Raw genomic sequence first — 21222 nt, forward strand, 5'->3', positions numbered from 1 at the left:
GTCCAGCGGGGGTCCGGGAGCGATCTCCTACGCTCCTGACGTTGTTTTGCCGTACAAAATTACGCCAGCCATACACCGTATGGCCGGCGCCATTTTGTCCGGCAAAACGATTCGAGTGCAGGAGGTCGCTCCCGGACCCCCGCTGGACTTTTGGCAAGTCTTGTGGGGGTTAGGAGGCCCCCCCAAGCTGGGCAAAAGTCCCTGGGGGTCCAGTGGGGGTCCGGGAGCGATCTCCTACGCTCCTGACGTTGTTTTGCCGTACAAAATTACGCCGGCCATACACCGTATGGCCGGCGCCATTTTGTACGGCAAAACGATTCGAGTGCAGGAGGTCGCTCCCGGACCCCCGCTGGACTTTTGGCAAGTCTTGTGGGGGTCAGGAGGCCCCCCCAAGCTGCCCAAAAAAACAAAACCGCGACGATCCGATTCCCCCCCCCCCCCCAGCCGAAATCGATCGTTAAGACGATCGATCGCACGATTCACATCTCTAATGTGCATGCTACTAGTTACTGTGGAACCTGAAGCTTGATAGACAGACCCAGTTGCTGGTTGAGTCCACCATCACAGCCAGATCAAAATAGCTTCCTTTCCCTTAACACAGATGTACTTCTTATGCTCTATTACTTTTCAGATATTTGAATGTCTCTATCTTATCTTTTTTGTCTCACCTTTCTTCTAGAGACTGCTGCTGGTATCACTGAATGACACCAACCAGAAACCCTGATCCATCCCTAGGTGATGAGGACCCCAGCCAGAATCAGCTATGTAAAGGGAGTTCCTCAGGTGAGACTTTTAGCCTGCTTTCATTAACTTATGCACTGTACAGTTTATCCTGTCAATATATGAATTTCTCCTCTAACATACTTACTCTCTCATTGTTAGGTATAGTAGGCCATCTCTACAGTACAGCTCTCTGTTCCATCAAATATGGCCCCTGTTCCAAATATACGCCATACCTTCTTAACACTGTGTTTTATCAAACACCCTTTGCTCCTCCTCAATATAAACAAGGAATACCTCAGAAAACATTATGGCCTTTGATAGGTGGGAGGGCACCTCCCCTAAATTCTTGAATCTTCTTCTATACTATGCCGACTCTGGTTCTTTCCAGGTCATTCAGCCACAAGTGCAGTGTGACATCCACTTCAGAATCCTTTTTTTATTCACTTAATACTAAGAATCTATTTTGTATTCCTGATAGTTGATGGTCTTGATAGGCATTTCACCTTTTTTTTACCACATAATGTTTCTCAAAATTAAAACCTTTGATAAGAATCCCGCAAGAGAAGATAATTTCAGTTTTTTTGGGAACTTTTTACAATGCCTTTTGATTTTTGAGCAGAGATGGTGTCATTCTTCGGCTCTTTCCACCTCTTTTTTATTTTTTAAGGAATATCATATACTTCCAGTGCCTTGAAAGCATTTTGTAATGTACCAATTTGGAGCGGGAAATCTCAGTATCACAAGTTTTATCCTACCAGAATCTACTATAACCAGTGAAAACTACCTCCATTGGTACCATTAAGATTAATCAAAGTTGCATTGAAATTGGCTAATACATATTAATAGCACGCGCTGATAGGTGGATTTTAGCATGACTTGGTAAATCAGCCCCTATGTTAGCAAAACTGAAAGCAAACCAGGAAAGTTGTTTTATAAATGCAATAAAATATCCCTGCAAAATAACAACCACAAATTTGAAAATAACACTGCAAACCATTTATACCACTGTAGGAGCGTCAGCTAGTAACTCGCGTTGAGGTATGGAGGGGGCAGTTTAACATGCACAGTCAGATCTATGAACAGCACAGTACACATCAGTGAAGCTTTGATGTGCTTTGGAGTGAGGAAAGGGTCACAAAAATGAGATTTGTACATTGTACTCCAACCTAGCTTGATGCACTCTAGCATATCGTACAACATAACACAAGGAAAAAAAGGTGTAGTTATTTCTGGCACTAAAATGTGCATTACACTATCACATGCAACGTTAAACACCCCTCATTTTCATAAACTCTGCCCAAACTCTTCCCTTTTCACTAAATTTTTAAAATTTGCATATGCATCTCACGATGTGTTATTGCATTATCGCAGGCATTGGGCTCTAATGCCCACAATAAGGCCTAAATGAGATTTGATGAATGACCCCCTGAAGGTGTTAGATGCCGAGATCTTCCTAATGGAAAACTTCCTCCTGCTGAGCCCTTAAATCCAAAATTTATGTTCCTAGTTTTTCTAAGCACCTAAATTTACCTGAATAGTGGACAGGACCGGGGGTGTCAGGTTGAGGAGGCTAAGTTAGATGCTTATTGCTGTTTTCAAGTGCTGAGCACATAACTCGGGTACCTAAATGCAGGAGAATATACAGTAGACCTAATTCAGTCACCTGTTAGGCAGCTATTTTCAGCTGAATTTTGGATCCTAAGCTATTTATTTATTTATTTATTTATTTATTTACTTATTTATTTGAAAATTGATATCCCATACATTCCATTGTCCATGGGTACAATTAAAAACATAAGAACATAGGTTTGTCATACTGGGTCAGACCAAGGGTCCATCAAGCCCAGTATTCTGTTTCCAACAGTGGCCAAGCCAGGTCACAAGTACCCGGCAGGATCCCATGGGGTAGACATATTCCAACCTGCTTATCCCAAGAATAAGCAGTGGATTTCTGCAACTCTACCTTAATAATGGTTAATAGACTTTTCCTTCAGGAACCTGTCCAAATCTAGCTTTCACACATCCTCTGGCAACGAATTTCAGTGCTTAATTATGCATTGAGTAAAAACATGTTTTTTCTTATTAGTTTTAAACATATTACTTCATTAGGTATCCCCTGGGCTTTGTGCTTTTCAAAAGAATAAACAACTGATTAATGTTTATTAATTTCATTCCACTCATTATTTTATAGACCTCTATCATATCTCCCCTCAGCCGTCTCTTCTCCAAGCTGAAGAGTCCTAACCTCGTTAGCCTTTCTTCATAGGGGAATTGTTCCATCCCCTTTATCATCTTCGCTGCCCTTCTCTGTACCTTTTCTAATTCTGCTATATTATTCTTGAGATGTGGTGACCAGAACTGAACTCAAAACTCAAGATAAGGTCATACCATGGAGCGATACAGAGGCATTATGATAGTCTCTATTTTATTCTCCATTCCTTTCCTAATAATCCCTAGCATTCTATTTTCTTTCTTGGCTGCTGCTGCACACTGAGCAGAATATTTCAACATATTTTCATTGAGTGGTGACTCCTAAAGTGGAGCTTGAATTTTATAGCTATAATTTGGGTTACTTTTCCCTAAACGCATCATTTTGCATTTGTATACACTAAATTTAATTTTCTATTTGCATGCCCATTCTATCAGTTTTGCAATGTCCTCTTGCAAATTAAAAAAAAAAATTTAAATTTGCTCGTGGCCCGCAGGTCGTATGATGAATGCTCAATTATGCCAGGGTCCATTTTCCGAACCCATGGCTGTCAGCGGGCTCGAGAACCGACGCTGGAAAAATTGAGCGTCGGCTGTCAAACCCGCTGACAGCTGCCGCTTCTGTCAAAAAGGAGGTGCTAGGGACGCACTAGTGTCCCTAGCGCCTCCTTTTACCACAGGCCCTCATTTGAATAGTTTTTTTTTTTACTAAACTGCACGCCCAGAAGAGTGGCCTGTGCGCGCGTCGGGAGAGCAGGCGCTCACCCGCTCTCCCGCGCTTCTTTCTGTATCGGCCTATATGTCAGCCTAGTTCACTGCACTAAAACTGGCATATAGTGCAGGTTCCTTTCACCGCATCTGAAACAAAGCATAACAGACAAACACAGGACCACATAAAGAAATGTCCATTCTTGTGGTCTTCTGTCTTCTTTAACTTCAACAGGTAATAGTCATTTGATTTTTGCAAACTTGATCTGAAACTCTGTTTCTCTGATGAGTTACTTGCACAGTTCAAGGAAAGTACCAGGCATGATCTGGAATTTGTACTGTGTTTCCTCCATCTATGTCCTCCTTGGTAACTTCTTCGGCAAGGGTGGACTCTGGCACAACCCCAGAATTCCTGCTGCTTTTCTCTCGCTCCCCGCCAAGGCTTCCGCTACTGCTTCATCTCCTTCCAAGGCCTCCCCAAGGTGTTCCCCCCCAAATGGCTAGACTGGGTCCCAGTTCTCACCCCAGTACGGTGCATCTCTCCACTGCTGCTGCTCCTTATACCAGCCAGCTGCACTGAAGCTCTCCTCATTCTGCTGCTCCTTTCCAAGAATGCTGGCAATTTGGGCGGTGCTGTGGCTCCCTCGCCGGCTTCCTCTTCAAACACGATTCTCGTTGCCACTCCATCTGATGCTCCGGTAAGGCCAGCCTGATGCTCATAGAGTGCTTCCCAGCAGAAGGCACACCTCACGCAGATCGGGAGTGGCTCTTGCAGCTGGTAACAAGCGTGGAACTCCACTCTCCCCACGGACTCTTCGTGTATTGAGCCAAATTTGCCCCCTCAGGTCGTAGGCCATGATGTTGGCTGACTGCACAATTGTTCTGTCGCTTTTTCCTTTTTCAGTGGGGGCACATACCACCCCCTTGTCACGCTGCTCCTCCTAGATGAATCTCACCGCATGCAGGGGTTTGCGCAACTCTTCTTCTTGCCTCCTGCTGCACTGCCATTTGTTGCTCTTGGTCATAAGCGAATGACATCCCACATTCCCTGAAGCAGCCTGTCTCTATAGGGGCGCGCTCATTTATTTGTTTTGTGCCTTCTTCTGCGTGCCAGCAGGAGTCACGGCCATGCTAAAAACTCCCGGTATAACGCAAAAAGGCACTATTTAGATATTTCTGTATAACAATCTATGCAATTTTCATCCAAAAGCACAAAAATCAGTGAAGCACTTGTGTCCTCACCCAGCCATGACCCCTGAAAGTGTAACTCTCTGTCCATTGGGGATCACCTCCTCTATTTTGGGGAGCCTGGGGTAACTCTCCCAAAGGGAAGAAATAAATCTCAGTTGGGTCGTGGACAGGGGGCAGCTAAAATGCAAGGCCAATATGGGTGCAGGACACACACATAAGCACTTCAAAAAAAAAAACCACTGTCCACATCCAAAATTGTGCTCCAAAAAAAAAAAAAAAAGATAGTTTATTAAAGTATCTTCAGTAACTGTAGAAAAGAGTACAGCTTTCAGCTTCCCAACAAATCCATTAAGACTTTTCACTCAGCTTCCCAGACAGTCTCAAACAATTTACGTTACAGTCTATGTTTAAATTCTCTTCTCAAACCCAGTAAATCTCAATGTACTCACTTTAGATCTTGGATGGCTGCAAGCTACTCACTGCCCTTTGATGCAGGAGGAAACGGAAGACTTTCAACCCTATTTCCTGCATCCAACCGGGCACAGGGTTTCTTTTTCTGGTCCCAGCTGGTCTCTTCACAGTTCCTTTCCTTTTTAGTACTTTTAACTCTTAATTACAATTTCCAGATGCTTCACATAGGCTCCCTGAGACACTGTTGGATCATCTCTGCCAAACTCTCTCCTCTTTTTCCCTTGAAACCCCTGGAGAGGGTTCAAGCTGCTACTTCTTTTCACATAGTGATTCTGGGGAAGACCCCCGGCCTTACTCTCAGCAGAGCCGGTGGAAGCACTAGGTGAACTAGGTGGCCGTCTAGGGCGCCACCGGCCTGGGAACGGTGATGGCATGACTTCGACTTCCCGCCCATGCAGCCCGGTAGAGGAAGCGGTGGGTCTGCTCAGATGGGAAGAAGAGGCCATGCAGGAAACAGAAGAGCACATTCCCCAGCCCATCACAGGAAGAGGCAGCATTGGTCCCAGGTTCGTGCTGTGTTTGATCACAGGAGGAGCAGCAACAGCGCCCCTCCTCCATGCAGGAAATACCTGGAACCTCAAGATAGAGTGTGCTGAAAGGGGAGGCTGCCGTTGGACTAGTACTTCTACTGGAGAGGGAGGAGGAAGTGAATGAGTGAGATCATGTGTATGGCTGTGACAACCACAGCATGACTGTGTCAGTGACAGCATGTCTGTGGGTATTTGTGAGAGCATGTATCTGTGTCGGTGACAGAGCATATCCGTGTCAGTGACAGCATGTGTGTCTGTATCTGTGAGAGCATGTGTGTGTGTGTGTGAGTTTGTGTGTGTGTGTGTATATGAGGGCATGTATTTGTGTGTATGTCTGCATGTATCTGAGAGAGTATGTCTTGTGTATGTGTATCTGTGACAGCATGTCTGTGTGTGTGTTGCTGTGTCAGAGAGCATGTCTATGTCTGTCTGGGTGAGAGCATGTTTCATGACTTAGCATGTGTGTATATATGAGAGATGGAAAGAGACTGTGAGGAACAACCTCTCACCTCTCCCATGCTAATCCACGACCATCTCAGGGCATCTGAAAATCAAAAGATCCCAGGTATGAACAGCTGGGAATTTTTTTTATCCTTTTTAAGTTTTAAGTATTGGATGGTGTTTGAAATATTTTATTGGTCTTTGGAAAATGTATATGAGTTTTAAATTATTAGATGTTATTCTATTTGTCAGCTGTTTTGAAATATTCTTTTTATTAATATGGTTTTACTTCTTTTGATATATATTTCCTGATTTTATTGTTTGATATTTTCTGAAGAATTGTAATGTTTCTCATTTTCCATTGTTGCACTGCATAATAGTCTGGCCTGTTGCGGTTCAGTTCAGATTTTGTCTTTATGATTATATTAATACTTTATGGTTACTTTATTTTTCATTTCTGTGAGGATCTGTTTGTAGTTTGCATGTGTGACTGAGTTGCCATATTCTGCTAGTGCATAGCTTCTGTTTAGGGATCTATAGCAGTTTGGCTTTTTCTGTTTTCTTAATAGTAGGTGTATTGGCATTTTAGGGCAGTTTTGCCTTTTCATAAGTAGGGTTTTTAGTGTTTGAGTGCTGGCAGTTATTGGAGTTTTGATATGAAAGATTTACTATATTGAAATTGAAATTTAGTTTACTTATGGCTTTGTGAGAGCTAAGCCCATATTCAATACACCTTACAATAAACCTAATACCAATTCCAAGGGTCTTTTTATACTTTTTTTGCAGGGTTTTTCAGCAATGCATGCAAATATAACATACATGTTATAAGTGAAATTTTTACCTCAGAAGACTGTAGTTAAATGTTCTTGATCATGTAAAATCTATTATTATAAATATATAATTTTTTATTGTGTGTGGCAAGGGTGTGAACAGGGTCGGGGTGGGGGGCGGCAGGCTATAGGTTTCGCCTAGAGTGACTCATATCCTTGCACCAGCCCTGGCTCTGAGCAGGGTTCTATTTCCTTTTCAAAATCCAGCCCCTAGGGCCTGAAATATTCTGTCCGTCAAGAGATTCAGAACCACCTCTTGACCAACACATGACCTTTTACAAGCTGGAACCTTCCCTGCTGTTTTGCTGTCTCCAAGAATTCCCATAGAGGGAAATCACATTAACTGCAATACACTCTCTGCAGGTTACACTCTGCAATTGTTTCTGTGACACACAGGGCCACACATGGATAGGTCTGATCCTTCTCCACAGCATGTTCAAGAAAATGAGGTTCCTAAATTTATTAGGAATAGAATGAAGAGTTTGGGAACGATTGATATATATGGAGGAGGTTTTGTTCAGGAATAACTGATTACACTTTTTTCTCTCCCCCCCAATTGGCACGTGGTGGATGGGCGAGAAGGCTAAGTGGCAAGCAGAAAAATGTGATCTGGGTTCAATTGCTATAACTGTTAATGCCCCAGTTCAGCCCTGGATCCGGTATGGGCCCGCTCCTATACAGGGTGTTAGGTGGACTCTGAATTAATCGCTTTTCCAAGATTAAGAAGTATCTGATGATATTTTTAAAAAATGGAAATAATATTTAGCTTTTAATTATGTAGGTGGGGTGGGAAGTAATAGTCTCTGGGAAGCAGGGATAGCTATGTTCAGAGGACAGCTGATTTCTGTAGCATCTTTTTAAGTAGAAGATGAAGCAGGCTGAGATTACTTCCATGGATGCTGAGATTTCATTCTGAGAAAAATAACACATGAGAGTAGAGAGTGTGGAAGTATATAAGGCACCGTGTAGGGTATGAAGTCAGTTAAATATATTGTTGGGTCACAGAATTGATTGTCAATGTCTCCTAAAGTTCACTAAGATTTGTTATTATGAGAAAAGAAATAAGTACTTTTAGCCAGAGAGCTCAGAGGGAAGAGAGTTAAGAAGGGGGAGGATAGGGTAGTCAAAACACCAGAACAGATTGCAGCTTTATTTCACTGATTCTATTAACATCTTTATAGAACTCAAGTATCCCAGACACTCCAATTCTGATTCAGTATTTAGACAGTGTCCAACTGTTGGTGTTGAAGGTGAAAGAAAGCAACACATTATATTCCCCCATTACTACATGGGAGGTAATAGAGGCCAATAAAGGCCTTAAGGTAGGCAAAGTGTGCTGTCTTGATGTATTTAGTATTGGATTTTATACAACCTTTTGTGGACCATCTTCCACCAGTCCTAGCTAGAGTGTTTCAGGTGATTCTGGAGATGATGAACTTCCAGACTCCTTGTTGATGCCTGTATAAGTGTCATACTGAAACCGAAAAAGGCTAAAGATGTGTGTTCCTCATACCATCCCATTTCCTTACTGAATAATGATCTTAAGATTTTAGCTAAGATATTAACTAACTGGTTCAAAAAAGTGATAGGTAAGCTGATTCACAGGGATAAGGTTGGTTTTGTTTCAGGAAGGCATTTCAGTAATAATCTCATGAAAACCTTGCGTGTTATTTATGGGACAGTTCACAGGATGCAGTTTTAGTCTCATTAGATACAAAAAAGACCATTAGTTGAGTGGAATGGGGTTTTATGGAGGCATTGTTGTGTAAGCTAGGTTTCAGCACCAACTTTAGGCATTATAAGCTATCTATAAAAGGTCCAGAGAAGTGGTGGGTGTTAATGAAGTATTATTGGAACTTTTCAGGTTAGAGAGAGGTACTAGACAAGGGTGCCCTCTTTCACCTCTGTTGTTTATCTTAGTTATGGAACCATTGACAACTTAAGTTAGAGGAGGTGGTCAGGTTCAAGAAATTGTTATTGTGGAGGGAAGAGTGGAGCAGATTACTCTATATGCAGATAACATCTTGCTATATCTCACCCAGTTGGAGGTCTCCTTGCCCTGGGTCTTGACTTTCTTGAAAGAGTTTGAAAATCTTTCTGGTTTTTTTAAAGTTAATGAAGGAAAATCTGAGATTCAGGGATTACAACCGCAGCATAAGGAGGAATTAAAGGAAAGGAACCCTTGCTCTTTGCAGTGGGTGAAGGACTCAGTTAGACACCTTGGTATTTGGTTGTTCCCAGATCTGCACTAACTTTATCAACTAAACTTTGTTCCTATCCTGTTGGAGTTTAGGAAGGATGCTTAGAAGGGGGAAGCTTGTATATAAATTGTTTAGGGAGGACAAAAGCCATGTGTTGTATGTCTATTTAGGATGTTTCCACTGGCCATGACTGTCTCCTTCTTTACTGCTTTAAATTGGTTAATGATAGGTTTCATTTGGAAGCATAAGTGCACAAGAATTAGTCTGAAATCATTACAAAGGCCCAGCTGGGAGGGGCTACTGGATTTTCGGCATTATTACTGGGCTAGTTTTTTTACTCTGCTAGATCACTGGTATTCACCTTCAAGAATTCTACACTGGATAGAGTTTGAATTCTTAGAGTCTAGGACAAATGGTCCCTGATACCTGTGGAATTATGGTGATAAGAGTAGGCCTTATGTCCTCATGATTGATGATAACAAATGGTATTCAGTTCTGAAATTGAAGGCTTGTAGCGCAAAAAGCTAGGGATATGATTTTTTTGTTCTTAACTTCAGACTTTTTCACAATTGTTTGACGAGGGCAAGATTTGCTCCTGTGAAGGATTTAAAGAAAAATTTGACATCTTAGTGGTTCACTTTTTTAACTTTTATTCAATTAAGGAAATTTGTACTCACTAAAGGTCATAAGTAGTTAGGGTTGAAATCTTCTTCCTTACTGGAGAAAGAAGTATTTGGAGGGGGTAAGGTGAAGTAGAGATTGAGCCATATATACACAGCTCTCAGTTGAAATGGGGATAGTTTGGATGTTCCTAGTAAGAAAATGTGGGACAGAGAAATAAGTAATTTGGAGATGAAAAGGCTTGGGATCAAATGATTATGGGGGTGTGGAAATGATGTGAACATTGTGGAGAAGTGGTATTGCATCCTTTTGAGAATGTACGTAATCCTGGTGTGGATGCATGCAATCAGGACTTCAGAGTCTGCTGGAGAGGATAGGGGCAACTTGGGAATTTGCCTCATTATTGTCCACTGTTCTATCCTTGTTTCATACTGGGGAGATGTAAAAACAGTTATGGAGAAGGTTATAATAAATCTTACTATCTCAGATAATACAAGGGATTATTTTTGTTTATCTTTCAGAGGATATTCAAGGAGGGAACAATGGGTATCTTGCTAAAAAATTGCAATTAGTAGGTAGAAGAGCAGTTTGGGGGAAATGGGATCTGTGGATCCACCAATATTGAGGGATTGGCTGAGGGGAGTTAGAATGATGGAAATGAAGGTTTAAATTGCCAGAGTAAGAGGACAATCTGGGAAGGCCGTACACATTTCGGACCTTATGCTGAAATATCTCAAAAGTTAACAGAATATATTGTTAGTTCTCTGGGGTGGGTTTAAAGGTGAGGTTGTAGAGGTAGATTGGGGGGTAGGATTAGGAGAACTTTCTTTTCTGATGATACTTTGTGCAAAGGTAGCATGGTTTCTTTTCTTGATCTTGCTGATACTTTTATTGATATTGATTGCTCCTGCCTTGTGGTTGGTATAAGAAGAACTTTGGGGGATTGAAGGCAATGGGGATGTTTGTTCACCATGTCAGCTATATTTGTAAAAGTGATTTATGTTAGTGGATTGCATTTGTATTATTATTATTATTTGATTTCTTTCTACATTTCAACACTTCAAAGTGGATTACATTCAGTACTGATGCTTTCTTTAATAAAAATTAAAGTGAAGGAGCTGACCAAATAAACTTTTCCACTGGAAAAATAGAGAACTCTTAGAAAAGTAAGCTTGATTTGGAAAGAACAGGTCCAAAGTATGACCATGAATATATGTTGAAAAGTGAATTACCTGCTGCCAACCAATAACTGCCATGATGTTGAGAAATGTCTCACATGGTGATGAAGGTGGTAATTGGTCGACAAGCAAATTAAAGTCACCAAAAACAATTGTAGCATCTAAATTAATATTAGCATTCAACAGTAATCCAAAAAAAATTGAGAGATAGTTTGAACAAGAAGACCAGGAAGACAATATACAAGACAAATTTTAAACAGGGATGAAGATAATATCAATAATTCATAATGAGAGCCAGCCTCAATAAGGATGTAAGTCAGTCCAAGTGACTCCTTAAAAACAAGAAGACCACTATCCCATTTCAAACTATGGGGTTGAGAGATCATTTGGAAAGTTTCAGGAAATAATTGATTCAGAAGTGTAATATCATCATTAATCAACGAAGATTCAATGACACAAAGAATATCTGGATGACGGTCAACCAATGTATCATATATAATTGCAGTTTTTTAGTAATTGATTGTGCTGAAAATAGCTACCTAACTTAGGGGGTTAATTTATCAAGCTGTGTTAGGTGTTTACCATGCAATAAAGGCCTTAGATTAGAAATAACATGCCTTATTTTAAATTCTGTACATTATTTTGCCTCCAGTAATGCAAAAATAGTAATATACATAAAAATTATTTGCAAATACATGCAAAGTAGTTCATTAATAGTCAATTTTATGGAAATAAAACAAGGTTTACATGAAAAATCTCAAGCTGTGTTATTTTCATAAAAGTTAACTACAATTCTGGAATTTTAGCTATCTTTTCCCAGAAGCATTCCAATTCTCCCGGGCTACTAGTTAAAGGGTCCAAGCAGCCCTAATGATCACCCCCAAAATATGTAGAGACCCCCTATCCCCTCACCGACTCCAGAAGTGGCCCCATGGCACTAATATATATAAAAAAAATTGAACTTCTGTGGTGAAGGCCCCTCCCCCTTTCCAAACCCTGCCCCTTTGAAACAATAGTACCCCTGGCCTCCGGATCCCCCTTAGGCACCCAGATCCCCCCAGCCTAATCCCTCCGAGTCATAACTTTAGTATTACTGGTGGCCTAGTGGGGCCTGAAGCACCCCCTAGGGCAGGGCTTTCCAAACTTGGAGACTCTGTATATGCAAATTTATCCCATGCATATTCATTGTGGATATCCTGAAAATCCGACTGGCTGTGGGGTCCCCAAGTTTGGGAAGCCCTGCCCTAGGGTCTGGGCCCTTTACTGTCAGTCTTAAAATGGAACCTGAATTTCTACTTATGCCCCATTACATGATATTTTTTTTATTTTAGTACTTGGGGGCCACCTCTACATGTGGTGGATGGGTGGGATGGCAATCTCACAAGACCTACAGGAGGGGTTTCTACATGTTGGGAGGGGTCATTCAAGCTACTCTGGCCCTTGAACAAGATGGTGAGCTCGGGTAAAGAGGCAGCCATCACACAGCATTTGGGGGCATACTAACCTGCCATGGGGGAAAATACCGTGCTGTTTCCTAAGCTGTATACTGAATGCCACAACTTAGTAAATCCTGTGGTATAATTCTGCTCCAAGGGAAAATACCGCAGCATAGTAAATGGATCTCCTTAGGCCTCTAAATTTAAGCACTCAACTTTTTTGGGAACATTGGCCTCTTACTGACTGGATATGGTGAATGCATCTTAGGTTCCAGGAAGAGCCATGATCTACATAGAGCACCTGGCCAAGGAATGTCTGGGCAATGGCTATAATACATGGGAGGGGGTTAATAGAGAAAAGTTCCAGGTAGTTTTGAATGAAAGTACATGGCACCATAGCTCCAGTATGGACTGGATTCAATTAAGCTGAAAGGACAAAAGAATAGAAGGAAATTATCAAGTAGTATGTTAACCAATTTCTAATTGTTAAGCCACAAAGCAAACCATTATTAGAGAAATACAAATAGCAACACACAAATAAAAAGGTAGCTCCTTGAAATTCATCTTTTGAAATATAAAAATTAGAGATGTGAATCGGAACCAGAATCGGATCCGATTTCAGTTCCGATTCACATCTCTAATAAAAATAGTGAAACTCAATATTTGTGTTCATGTTTAAAAATATGCAGCAATGCATATCAGCAAAAGGATGCATGCTTCATATAACATTTTTCACTTTTACTGACTTTATTCTAGTTTTCTAAACTGGTTGAAACCTGGCAAATAAGATACAAAAATATGTGGATGACCATTTTCAAATGTTATATGTTTTTATTGCCTTCATTAAAGCATAATATGTACACATTTGTACAATGTGAGCCTTGTATATGCAAAGTGATTTTTAAATTCTCTTACCTTTCCAACATAGAGAGGATCAGTACCTGTGTATTCTTCAAGCACAAAGAACTGATTCCATACCCAGCTACGCTTGGTTCTTGACTTGCCTGATTGGAAATAGGGCTTGGATCGTGACTTTGAGAGTTCCGCTTGATTCATCCCAGAAAGACACAGCAAAAGAGCTATTATCTGAAGAGAATGGCACAGCTCCACTTTACCCATCTTCATCTTATTTATTTTTTTCCTTTTTCCTTTGTGAAAGCGAATCCTTGACAAGAAAGCAGGCACACTTCCAGTTGGCTTAGTGACGCTAGCCTCAGGCGGGATGTCAAGAAGGAGTTCAGAGATAATAATTTGTGCAGAATTTGATTAGAAGAGGTCACCACTGTTGAATAGCCTTTACTGGAGAAATTGTGAAATAGGTACCTATCAGAAAAAGAAAGAACTGTTGTCAGAAAGATAAACCATTTATTTTATTTTTTTTCAGTTTCGGCTTGTCAGTTAACAAGTGGTTTTTTTTTTGGTTTTTTTTTCTGAGGAGTCAGACATCAAACACCACTTTGGGAAACATTGTGGATTCCTTTCTTTTGATTATATAAATATTTCTCATTGAAGAGATTTTGAAAGTACCACCATACCAAGCTCTGACTAACTCTGATATCTACTGAATTCATTTATACAATACAAAGAGCAGGGATGTTGTCCCCTTTCATTACTACTGTATTTTAATGCATTATTCATTGTCTATGTATTAAGAAGTCAGCAGCATATGAGAACAAAGCCACAAAACAACAAGATAGCAAGAAATAACAAGAGCACATGCCGATTTAAAGTGCATAGATTCATGCAAAATCCAAGTTACACTGCTGTTTGCCCAAGCTTTAAATCTGTTAAATGTTTGCTTCATTCTTTAATTAGCATACTACTCATCAATGGTGCCTTTCAATGATTATATGATAGAAAACTTCACCAAAAAAATATTACAACTGCACAGACACAAAATGTGGCAAACTTTGCCAAAGATATTAATTTGCAGCAGAGCATAAAAAAATTCTGCAAAATTAATTGTGAAAACAGAAAGATGTATAAAAAGCCCTGCATGACATCAGCTGAATACTTAAACATGGTCTAATGTGACTCAGTGCTGGCCCACTGATTCAGATTCATACAAAAGCAATTGTTCAGATGTGCTCTAATCTGGGCAACTGAAAAATGCCAGAATAGATCTACTTAGATTTGATATTTCAAAACAATCTCTTCTTTTTCTTCAGGTGCTCAATGTATTACAAAATTAGAACAGCAATGCAATCTTATATGCACCACAGTTTTCAAAGCTGACATGAATTGATAAACCTCATTATTCCCTGCCAACCTTTTTTTTTTTTCTGGTTTCTTCTTCCTTTTAATTATCAAAATTTAGTGATGCAGGATTATCCATAGAGATTTAGGAGAAACATAAAATGAAATCCTGAAAATCTAACTTATTTGTTATACCTCCTAAGACTAACATAATTAGCATAATTACAATGCAAAATAATTAGGTTCCTGTTCTTTTCACAAATGCAAAGACCTCTACAACAATACAGATCTGTAGGGCAAAGTTAAAAAAAAAAAAGAAAAGAAAAGAACTTATTTATCAAAGTACAGACTTCCATTGCATATATGCTGTATCTCTGAATGCTTTTAACTATTTCAAATTGAAACACAACTTTACTTAGCAAGGCCAGCTTTAAGTGAAGGGTAATATACATACACCTCAAAACATTTCTTCATTTAACTACATTCTTTCACCTTTGCTTCACAAACAATGTTTTCAAGAATGTTTACTCTATAGACCTGGAAACAAATGAAATATGACATTTAAAGAAAATATAGTATAATCTAATTTCTAACATATCCTTACATAAAAATTGTATAGCAAAAAACAAATATATAGGAAGGGTAATTTTCAATGCCATTTCCATGATAAAGCAGTGCTTTACCTGCAGAAAAGAGCTTTCAAATAATTGCCCTCTCTTATACAGGTAAACGTATGTGCACAGTGCCATTAGATGCGTAATTTCATTTACAGGGTTGGGGAGAGGTTTACATTTACAAGCATACTTTTTGAAGGTTGATTGTAAAAGATATCCATGGACTTTGTTCCAAAATGCAGGCAGTTATAAAGTTACCCCCTTACCAGGCAGTGACAATGATTATTTACCGAGGCAAAAAGTACATGCATTGTGCAATGTGCATGGTTTTGCCCACACATTGAGCGGGCATCAACAGCAAATAGAGTTCTGAATTTTCAAAAGTACATATGTTTTGACTGGAAAAAAAAGTGTTGTTTTGGCCTCAGAAAAAGCAGATGAAAATCTCTGGGGGTACTTTTTCCAGAGGCAATCATTAAAGCAAAACCGCCCATGCAGTTTGCACCAGTGTGGGCATTTTGATTATTCCTTCTGTAAGACATGTAGGGCTTTGCCAGGAACACAGGAAAACTCCAGGCCACACAGGATGCATGCCTCTGGACCCTACAACTGCCACTGAGTGAGAAGAGTCTGAATAGGGATGTGAAGGCTTCATCCAGGAGGCCTGACATGCACACTATAGGTGCCTGACTTATACCCTCAATGGTATCCAACCTAGAGGGCATCCAAAGAGTAGAAGGACTGTACTATGACATTGTTTAATCCAACATCATCAGATCACAGCAACATCTGTGACAAATCTGACAGCCCTGATTCAGAACGGCAATATCATCCGATCTCCCCCCCCCCCCCACCCCAAACACACACACAGGGGCAGTGTATCTAAATATGGGCGTGTTTTGCACCATGTTGACAGGAATGAATCTCATCCCTAAGCCAGGATATGTTGGGAAAGATCATGTAAGCTGGAGCCCCTAAAATGCCACCCCCCACAATCCCCAGCCCCCCCTTTATTGGATCCAAAAATAAGAGAAAACAATAATGGAACCATGTATGTTTATTAAACAAGTTAACCACATTCATTGCTTACCCTATCAAGCTGTTCAGAAAAATATCTAATCCCCATCTAAGATTTGTATGACCTAAAATTTAGTTGTATCAGCAATCTTTTGGCCAGTTGGAAAACTAAAGTCTTTAGCAGGAATGCCTCTATGCTGCCAGGACCCTCTGTTATGTCAGCATTTCCTGGTCTTCCTCTTCTTCCCCTCCTTCTTGCTTTCAGCTGCCATGTTGTTGGCTTTATACTATGGGTCATCTTGGTGGAACTTAGCTTGTCATTGCTAGTATCTAGTTCATAATTGGCCACCTTTTGGTTGCTCAAAAATTCTAGGTAGTTCTTAAGGTCACACCTTCTAGACACATGATTGGCTTGTCTGACTCTAAAGATGCCTTGTGAGTTTTGAGTTCTGTTCAATGACAGCTCTTTCCCAGATATCACTGCCACGGTTCTGTCGACAGTACATCCTGCTTAATTTGGGATGACATTCTGGCACAACTAAACTTATATCTATCTAATGTCTCACTCTTATGCATAAATGCCTATTGCCTATGTTAGTAGCAAAGACAGGAAATGCTTGCGAGTGCACAGACTGCAGAAAAAAAACCTGTCTAACTTGACTTCTATATCTATATAAAATAACTAAAAGTGACCCTAACTGATCATTTACAATCTCAATCTCTTAAATTGACAGCTAGTGCTCTTCTTAATACTTACATTGTACAGTGTAGGTAAAATATCAAGATACACTTAGAAGTACTGGCCCACTATCCTATTTATATCTTTTTGAAAGTGCAGTCTCCAGAGTTGTACACAATTTCCAAATGAGGTCTCGCTAGGGAATTATACAGGGGCAATATCACCTCCCTTTTTCTTCTGATCCTTCCTCTCCCTAAGCACATTAAGCATATTTCTGAATTTTGCCCTCACCTTAGCTATCTTTTTGGCAATCATGAGATCATCAGACATGATCACCCCAATATCCTACTCTTGTTTTGTACATAAAGAATTTTACCCCACATTTTATATTATTAAATCTTAGCTGTCAGACTTGAGTCCATTCCATAAACTTTAATAGTTTCTATAGTTTCTATACCTTCCTGACTGCCTACCATCTTGCAGATTTTGGCATCATCCATAAAAAAGATAAAATTTTAATAATACTCCTTCCACAATATCATACAAAAATGTTGAAGAGAACTATTCTCATAACTGATGCCTATGGCACACCACATGTATGATTAGTGAGCCCTTGTTCCTGTGGCATAGTTGACACAGACTCATAGGCGAGCCTATGAGGCCTATGCCGACAGCTGGTGAATGCGCCCTGAAACAGGACAGACTAGAGCTTCACCTATACCAGCCGCTTCCCCACAGATTAAACCCTTGGTTCTGGTGGCCAGGAGGGCTTAGGTGGGTCTCTAGGGTGGCAGAGAGAGCAAGAGTCCAAGGGTACACCAAAGTCATGACAGGCACCAGACTGAAGAGACCGTGGAACAGGCCAAGGGTTGTGGCAGGTTGCAAGCAGGCATGGTCAGGTGCAAAGCAAGAGGTCAAGTCCAGGTGGCAGAATATCATGGTCAGGTTCAAGCAGCATACAATTGTGATTAGGTCCAAAGGAAGAGACTGGTAACAGGAGAACAGCCCTTGGATGGACAAAGAGAGACACTGGAAAACACAGATGGGCAGGGTAAGGCTGGATGAGACAGGCTGGGCGAAGCAAGGCTGGATGAGGCAGGCTAAGCAAGGCAAGGCAAGGGTGGAGCACAAGATCGTGGGAACAAACAGGAGCAATCAGGAACACAGGACAATCAGGATCACAGGAGCAACACGCACTGATCAAGCAGGAGACCCATTGCTGAGGCAGTGAGTTGCAGCGCATGAGGCCTTTAAATAATCCGGATGACATCATCTGAGGGCACCGCGGGTCTTTCTGCTGCAGGCCTATTGCGACCGTCACTTGCTGACGGCTTCACTCCGCCTACTTTTCCTTTTTTGCGGCTCCTCCTGCCCTTCACGGACGCCTGGCTGCTGCGGTGTCCACCTGCCGTCCTCTCCGGCTGTCCCTGGACCGGCTTGGGCACTGCCTCCCACTATGTTCTTTAGGTACCTTAGGGCACGTGCGCCGTGCAGTCCTCATTCTTATTTCCTCATTGGCATGTTCCTCAGGGGCGTCCCCCTGTGATGACGTCACGCTGCCCGGATATTTAAGCCTACAGTTTATTGCTAGCCGTTGAGTTAGCAAGAGGAATCTTACAGATGGGCTCTGCCTCTTCAACGTCCATTGGACTCTTTCTGCTAGTGGGGTACCCGCTCCTCAGGGGCCTCTTTTGTTTCTTTCACGTTGCTATCAGGTAATCGGTACTCGCTCTTCGAGGACCCATGTTCCCTGACTCGCTGCCTTCATCTATCTCCTCATCTACTTGGAAGAATTCGCTACAGAAAGCATCAGTGAGTACTACTATCATCTACTTCTCAGAGCTGACTCCCTGGAACCAGGTCCTCGCTCCTCGAGGGCCTGCCTCCGTTCCAGCGCCAGTGCCATCTCCTACGTGGAACCGCTGTGTGAGTACTTTGCCAACAAGACTCTCTGCTCCCAGAGATCTGGTACTTGCTCCTCAAGGGCCATCTCTCCCTATCTCAGGGCTTCTCCATATTTGGGACTATGTGAATGTTCTAATGTACTCATTCTCTCAGTTCTCTCCACTACAGCACTGCTACCATAGAACCACTGTTCCAGCACCCTGGGGAATGCTAGCCCAGCCGGGCTACATCTTCTACTCACTACTGCTACCTCTGGTGGCTTCTAAAACTGTCTAAATAAAGAAAGATCTGTGTTTCTGTGTCCAGAGCTGAGCCTGACCTGTGGCCCCTCACGGGACTTCTCCCCGCGGGAGTGGTCAGCTGCTATAGTGTCCAAGAGTCCACCTAAACCTCACTAATTATAACAAGGCCCTTTAAGAATCAATTTGCATTATGCACACATGCCTAAGGGAGGCCAGGGGGAGGAGGTGCAGCACAATGGCTTGCAGACAGTATTGGAGATGCAAATGAAGCATGGCCTTGCTGATGAATGTAGTCCATCATGAGAGGAGGCCGTTAGTATCTGGAGTTAGCGTGGCAATTCACAGGGACATCATGTGGACCACCAAAATAGAAACATCCTTCCAAAGACCCCTCCCCAGTTTCTGAGCCTGGGCTTGTTGGGGAATCTCCTGTGGAAATCCCATAATAGTTGTGGGGCTTGGAGGTTAGAAGCTGGCTCCCAGGAATTCTCTTCAGGGCCAGAATTCTTCCGGGAGATCAAGTACTGGACTTGATTCCTCGATTCCATAATGTTCTCAACTTTGTACTGGATGTTTTCTTCAGCTGTGACCTCCATGGGTTTGAGGGGTGGTCCTTCTGGCCAACATAATATGTCTGGTTTTAGCAAGGATACATAGAAAATGTAATGAACCCGAAGAGTGGGGGATAATTTTAGTTTGTAAGTTACTGGCTCTAGTTGTTGCATAACAGGGAATGGGCCCACAAATCTTGGGGAAAACTTCAGGAAAGGCATTTTGAGGCATAAGTTTTTCATGCAAAGCCATACCAGGTCCCGACGCCTGAGTTGAGGTGCCGAGTGATGTCTCTTGCCCATCTGCTTCTTGAAACATTCTGTTGCTTGTTCCAGGAGGTGATGCATTTTTTTCTAGAAGTCCTGGAGTTTGCATCCTATTAAATTGGCAGTAGGGTAGGTAATGGAGACTAAGAAAGATTTTGGTGTGTAAGGTTGGTGGCCAAACAACACATAGAAAGATGAGGACCCACACAAGTGATTCTTGAGGCAGAACTCTGCCAACAGGAACAGAGATGCCCAGTTGTCCTGGCATTGGTCTATGTAGGCTCTTAAAAAGGTCTTTAGGGTCTGATTTGTTCACTTACTCTGCCCATTACTCTGGGGATGATAGGCTGAAGTGAAATCCAAGGTAATCCCAAACTTCTTGCACAGGCTTATACAGAAGTGGGCCATAAACTGTACTCTTCGTCCAAGAGGATATGGAGAGGGAGCCCATGCAGACAAAAGATGTGCTGGAAGAAGAGACTGGCAAATTCAGGTGCTGAAAGAAGACCAGGTAGAGGTTTGAAAAGGGCCATCTTTGAAAAACGATCCAACATTACCCATTTAATGGTATTGCCACTTGAGAGGGGAAGGTCAGTAATAAAATATGTGCTTAAGTGGGTCCAGGGTTTATTGGAGGCTGGTAGCAACTGTAACATCCCCCAAGGTTGAGCTCAAGAACTCTTATTTATGGCACAAATATGGGCAGGACTCTACATATCGCTTCACATCAGTCTTTATCTTAGGCAACCAATAATGTCGGAAAAACTCCAGGGTTCAGGTAATGCCAGGGTGCCCCAATAAGCGGGAGTCATGGGTCTTCTAAAGACGTTTTTGATGTAGACATTGAAGAATGACAGTCTACCCAGGTGGGCCTGTTACTGCGGCCACAAACACTACCCAGGAATTATTCAGGGTCAAATAGCCATGAATTAGTTGCCAGAAATAGTTCACAATTCCATGGAAGCACTGAGGGCTTTGAGGCTCACAGGTTGTGGCCATTCCAGAATGATTTTCAGTTTCTATGCATAGGCCTTGCCGAGACATGATATAGCCAAGGAACGAGAGTTCTTCCTGTTCAAATGTACATTTTTCCAACTTTGCATAAAGGTGGTTCTCACGGAGCCTCTAGTGGACTTGCTTCATATGATCTTGATGTTCTTGCAATGACTTTGAAAAGGCTAGGATATCATCCAGATATACCACCACATGGGAG

The 21222-nt window shown here is 41.7% G+C and overlaps 1 protein-coding gene across 2 annotated transcripts in view; it reads right to left on the reverse strand.

Moving 5' to 3' along the window:
- The window catches only part of LOC115085194 (cadherin-7), a 351275-nt gene extending 337427 nt beyond the window's left edge, over nucleotides 1-13848 (reverse strand). For both annotated transcript variants that reach the window (XM_029590921.1, XM_029590920.1), the window contains exon 1: nucleotides 13454-13848. In XM_029590921.1, coding sequence (XP_029446781.1) covers nucleotides 13454-13663 — 210 coding nt within the window. In that variant the 5' untranslated portion in view covers nucleotides 13664-13848. The remainder of the gene's footprint in view (nucleotides 1-13453) is intronic.
- Nucleotides 13849-21222: the final 7374 nt, after the last annotated feature.

This window comes from Rhinatrema bivittatum, chromosome 2 (assembly GCF_901001135.1).
Source record: "Rhinatrema bivittatum chromosome 2, aRhiBiv1.1, whole genome shotgun sequence".
Lineage (NCBI taxonomy): Eukaryota > Metazoa > Chordata > Amphibia > Gymnophiona > Rhinatrematidae > Rhinatrema > Rhinatrema bivittatum.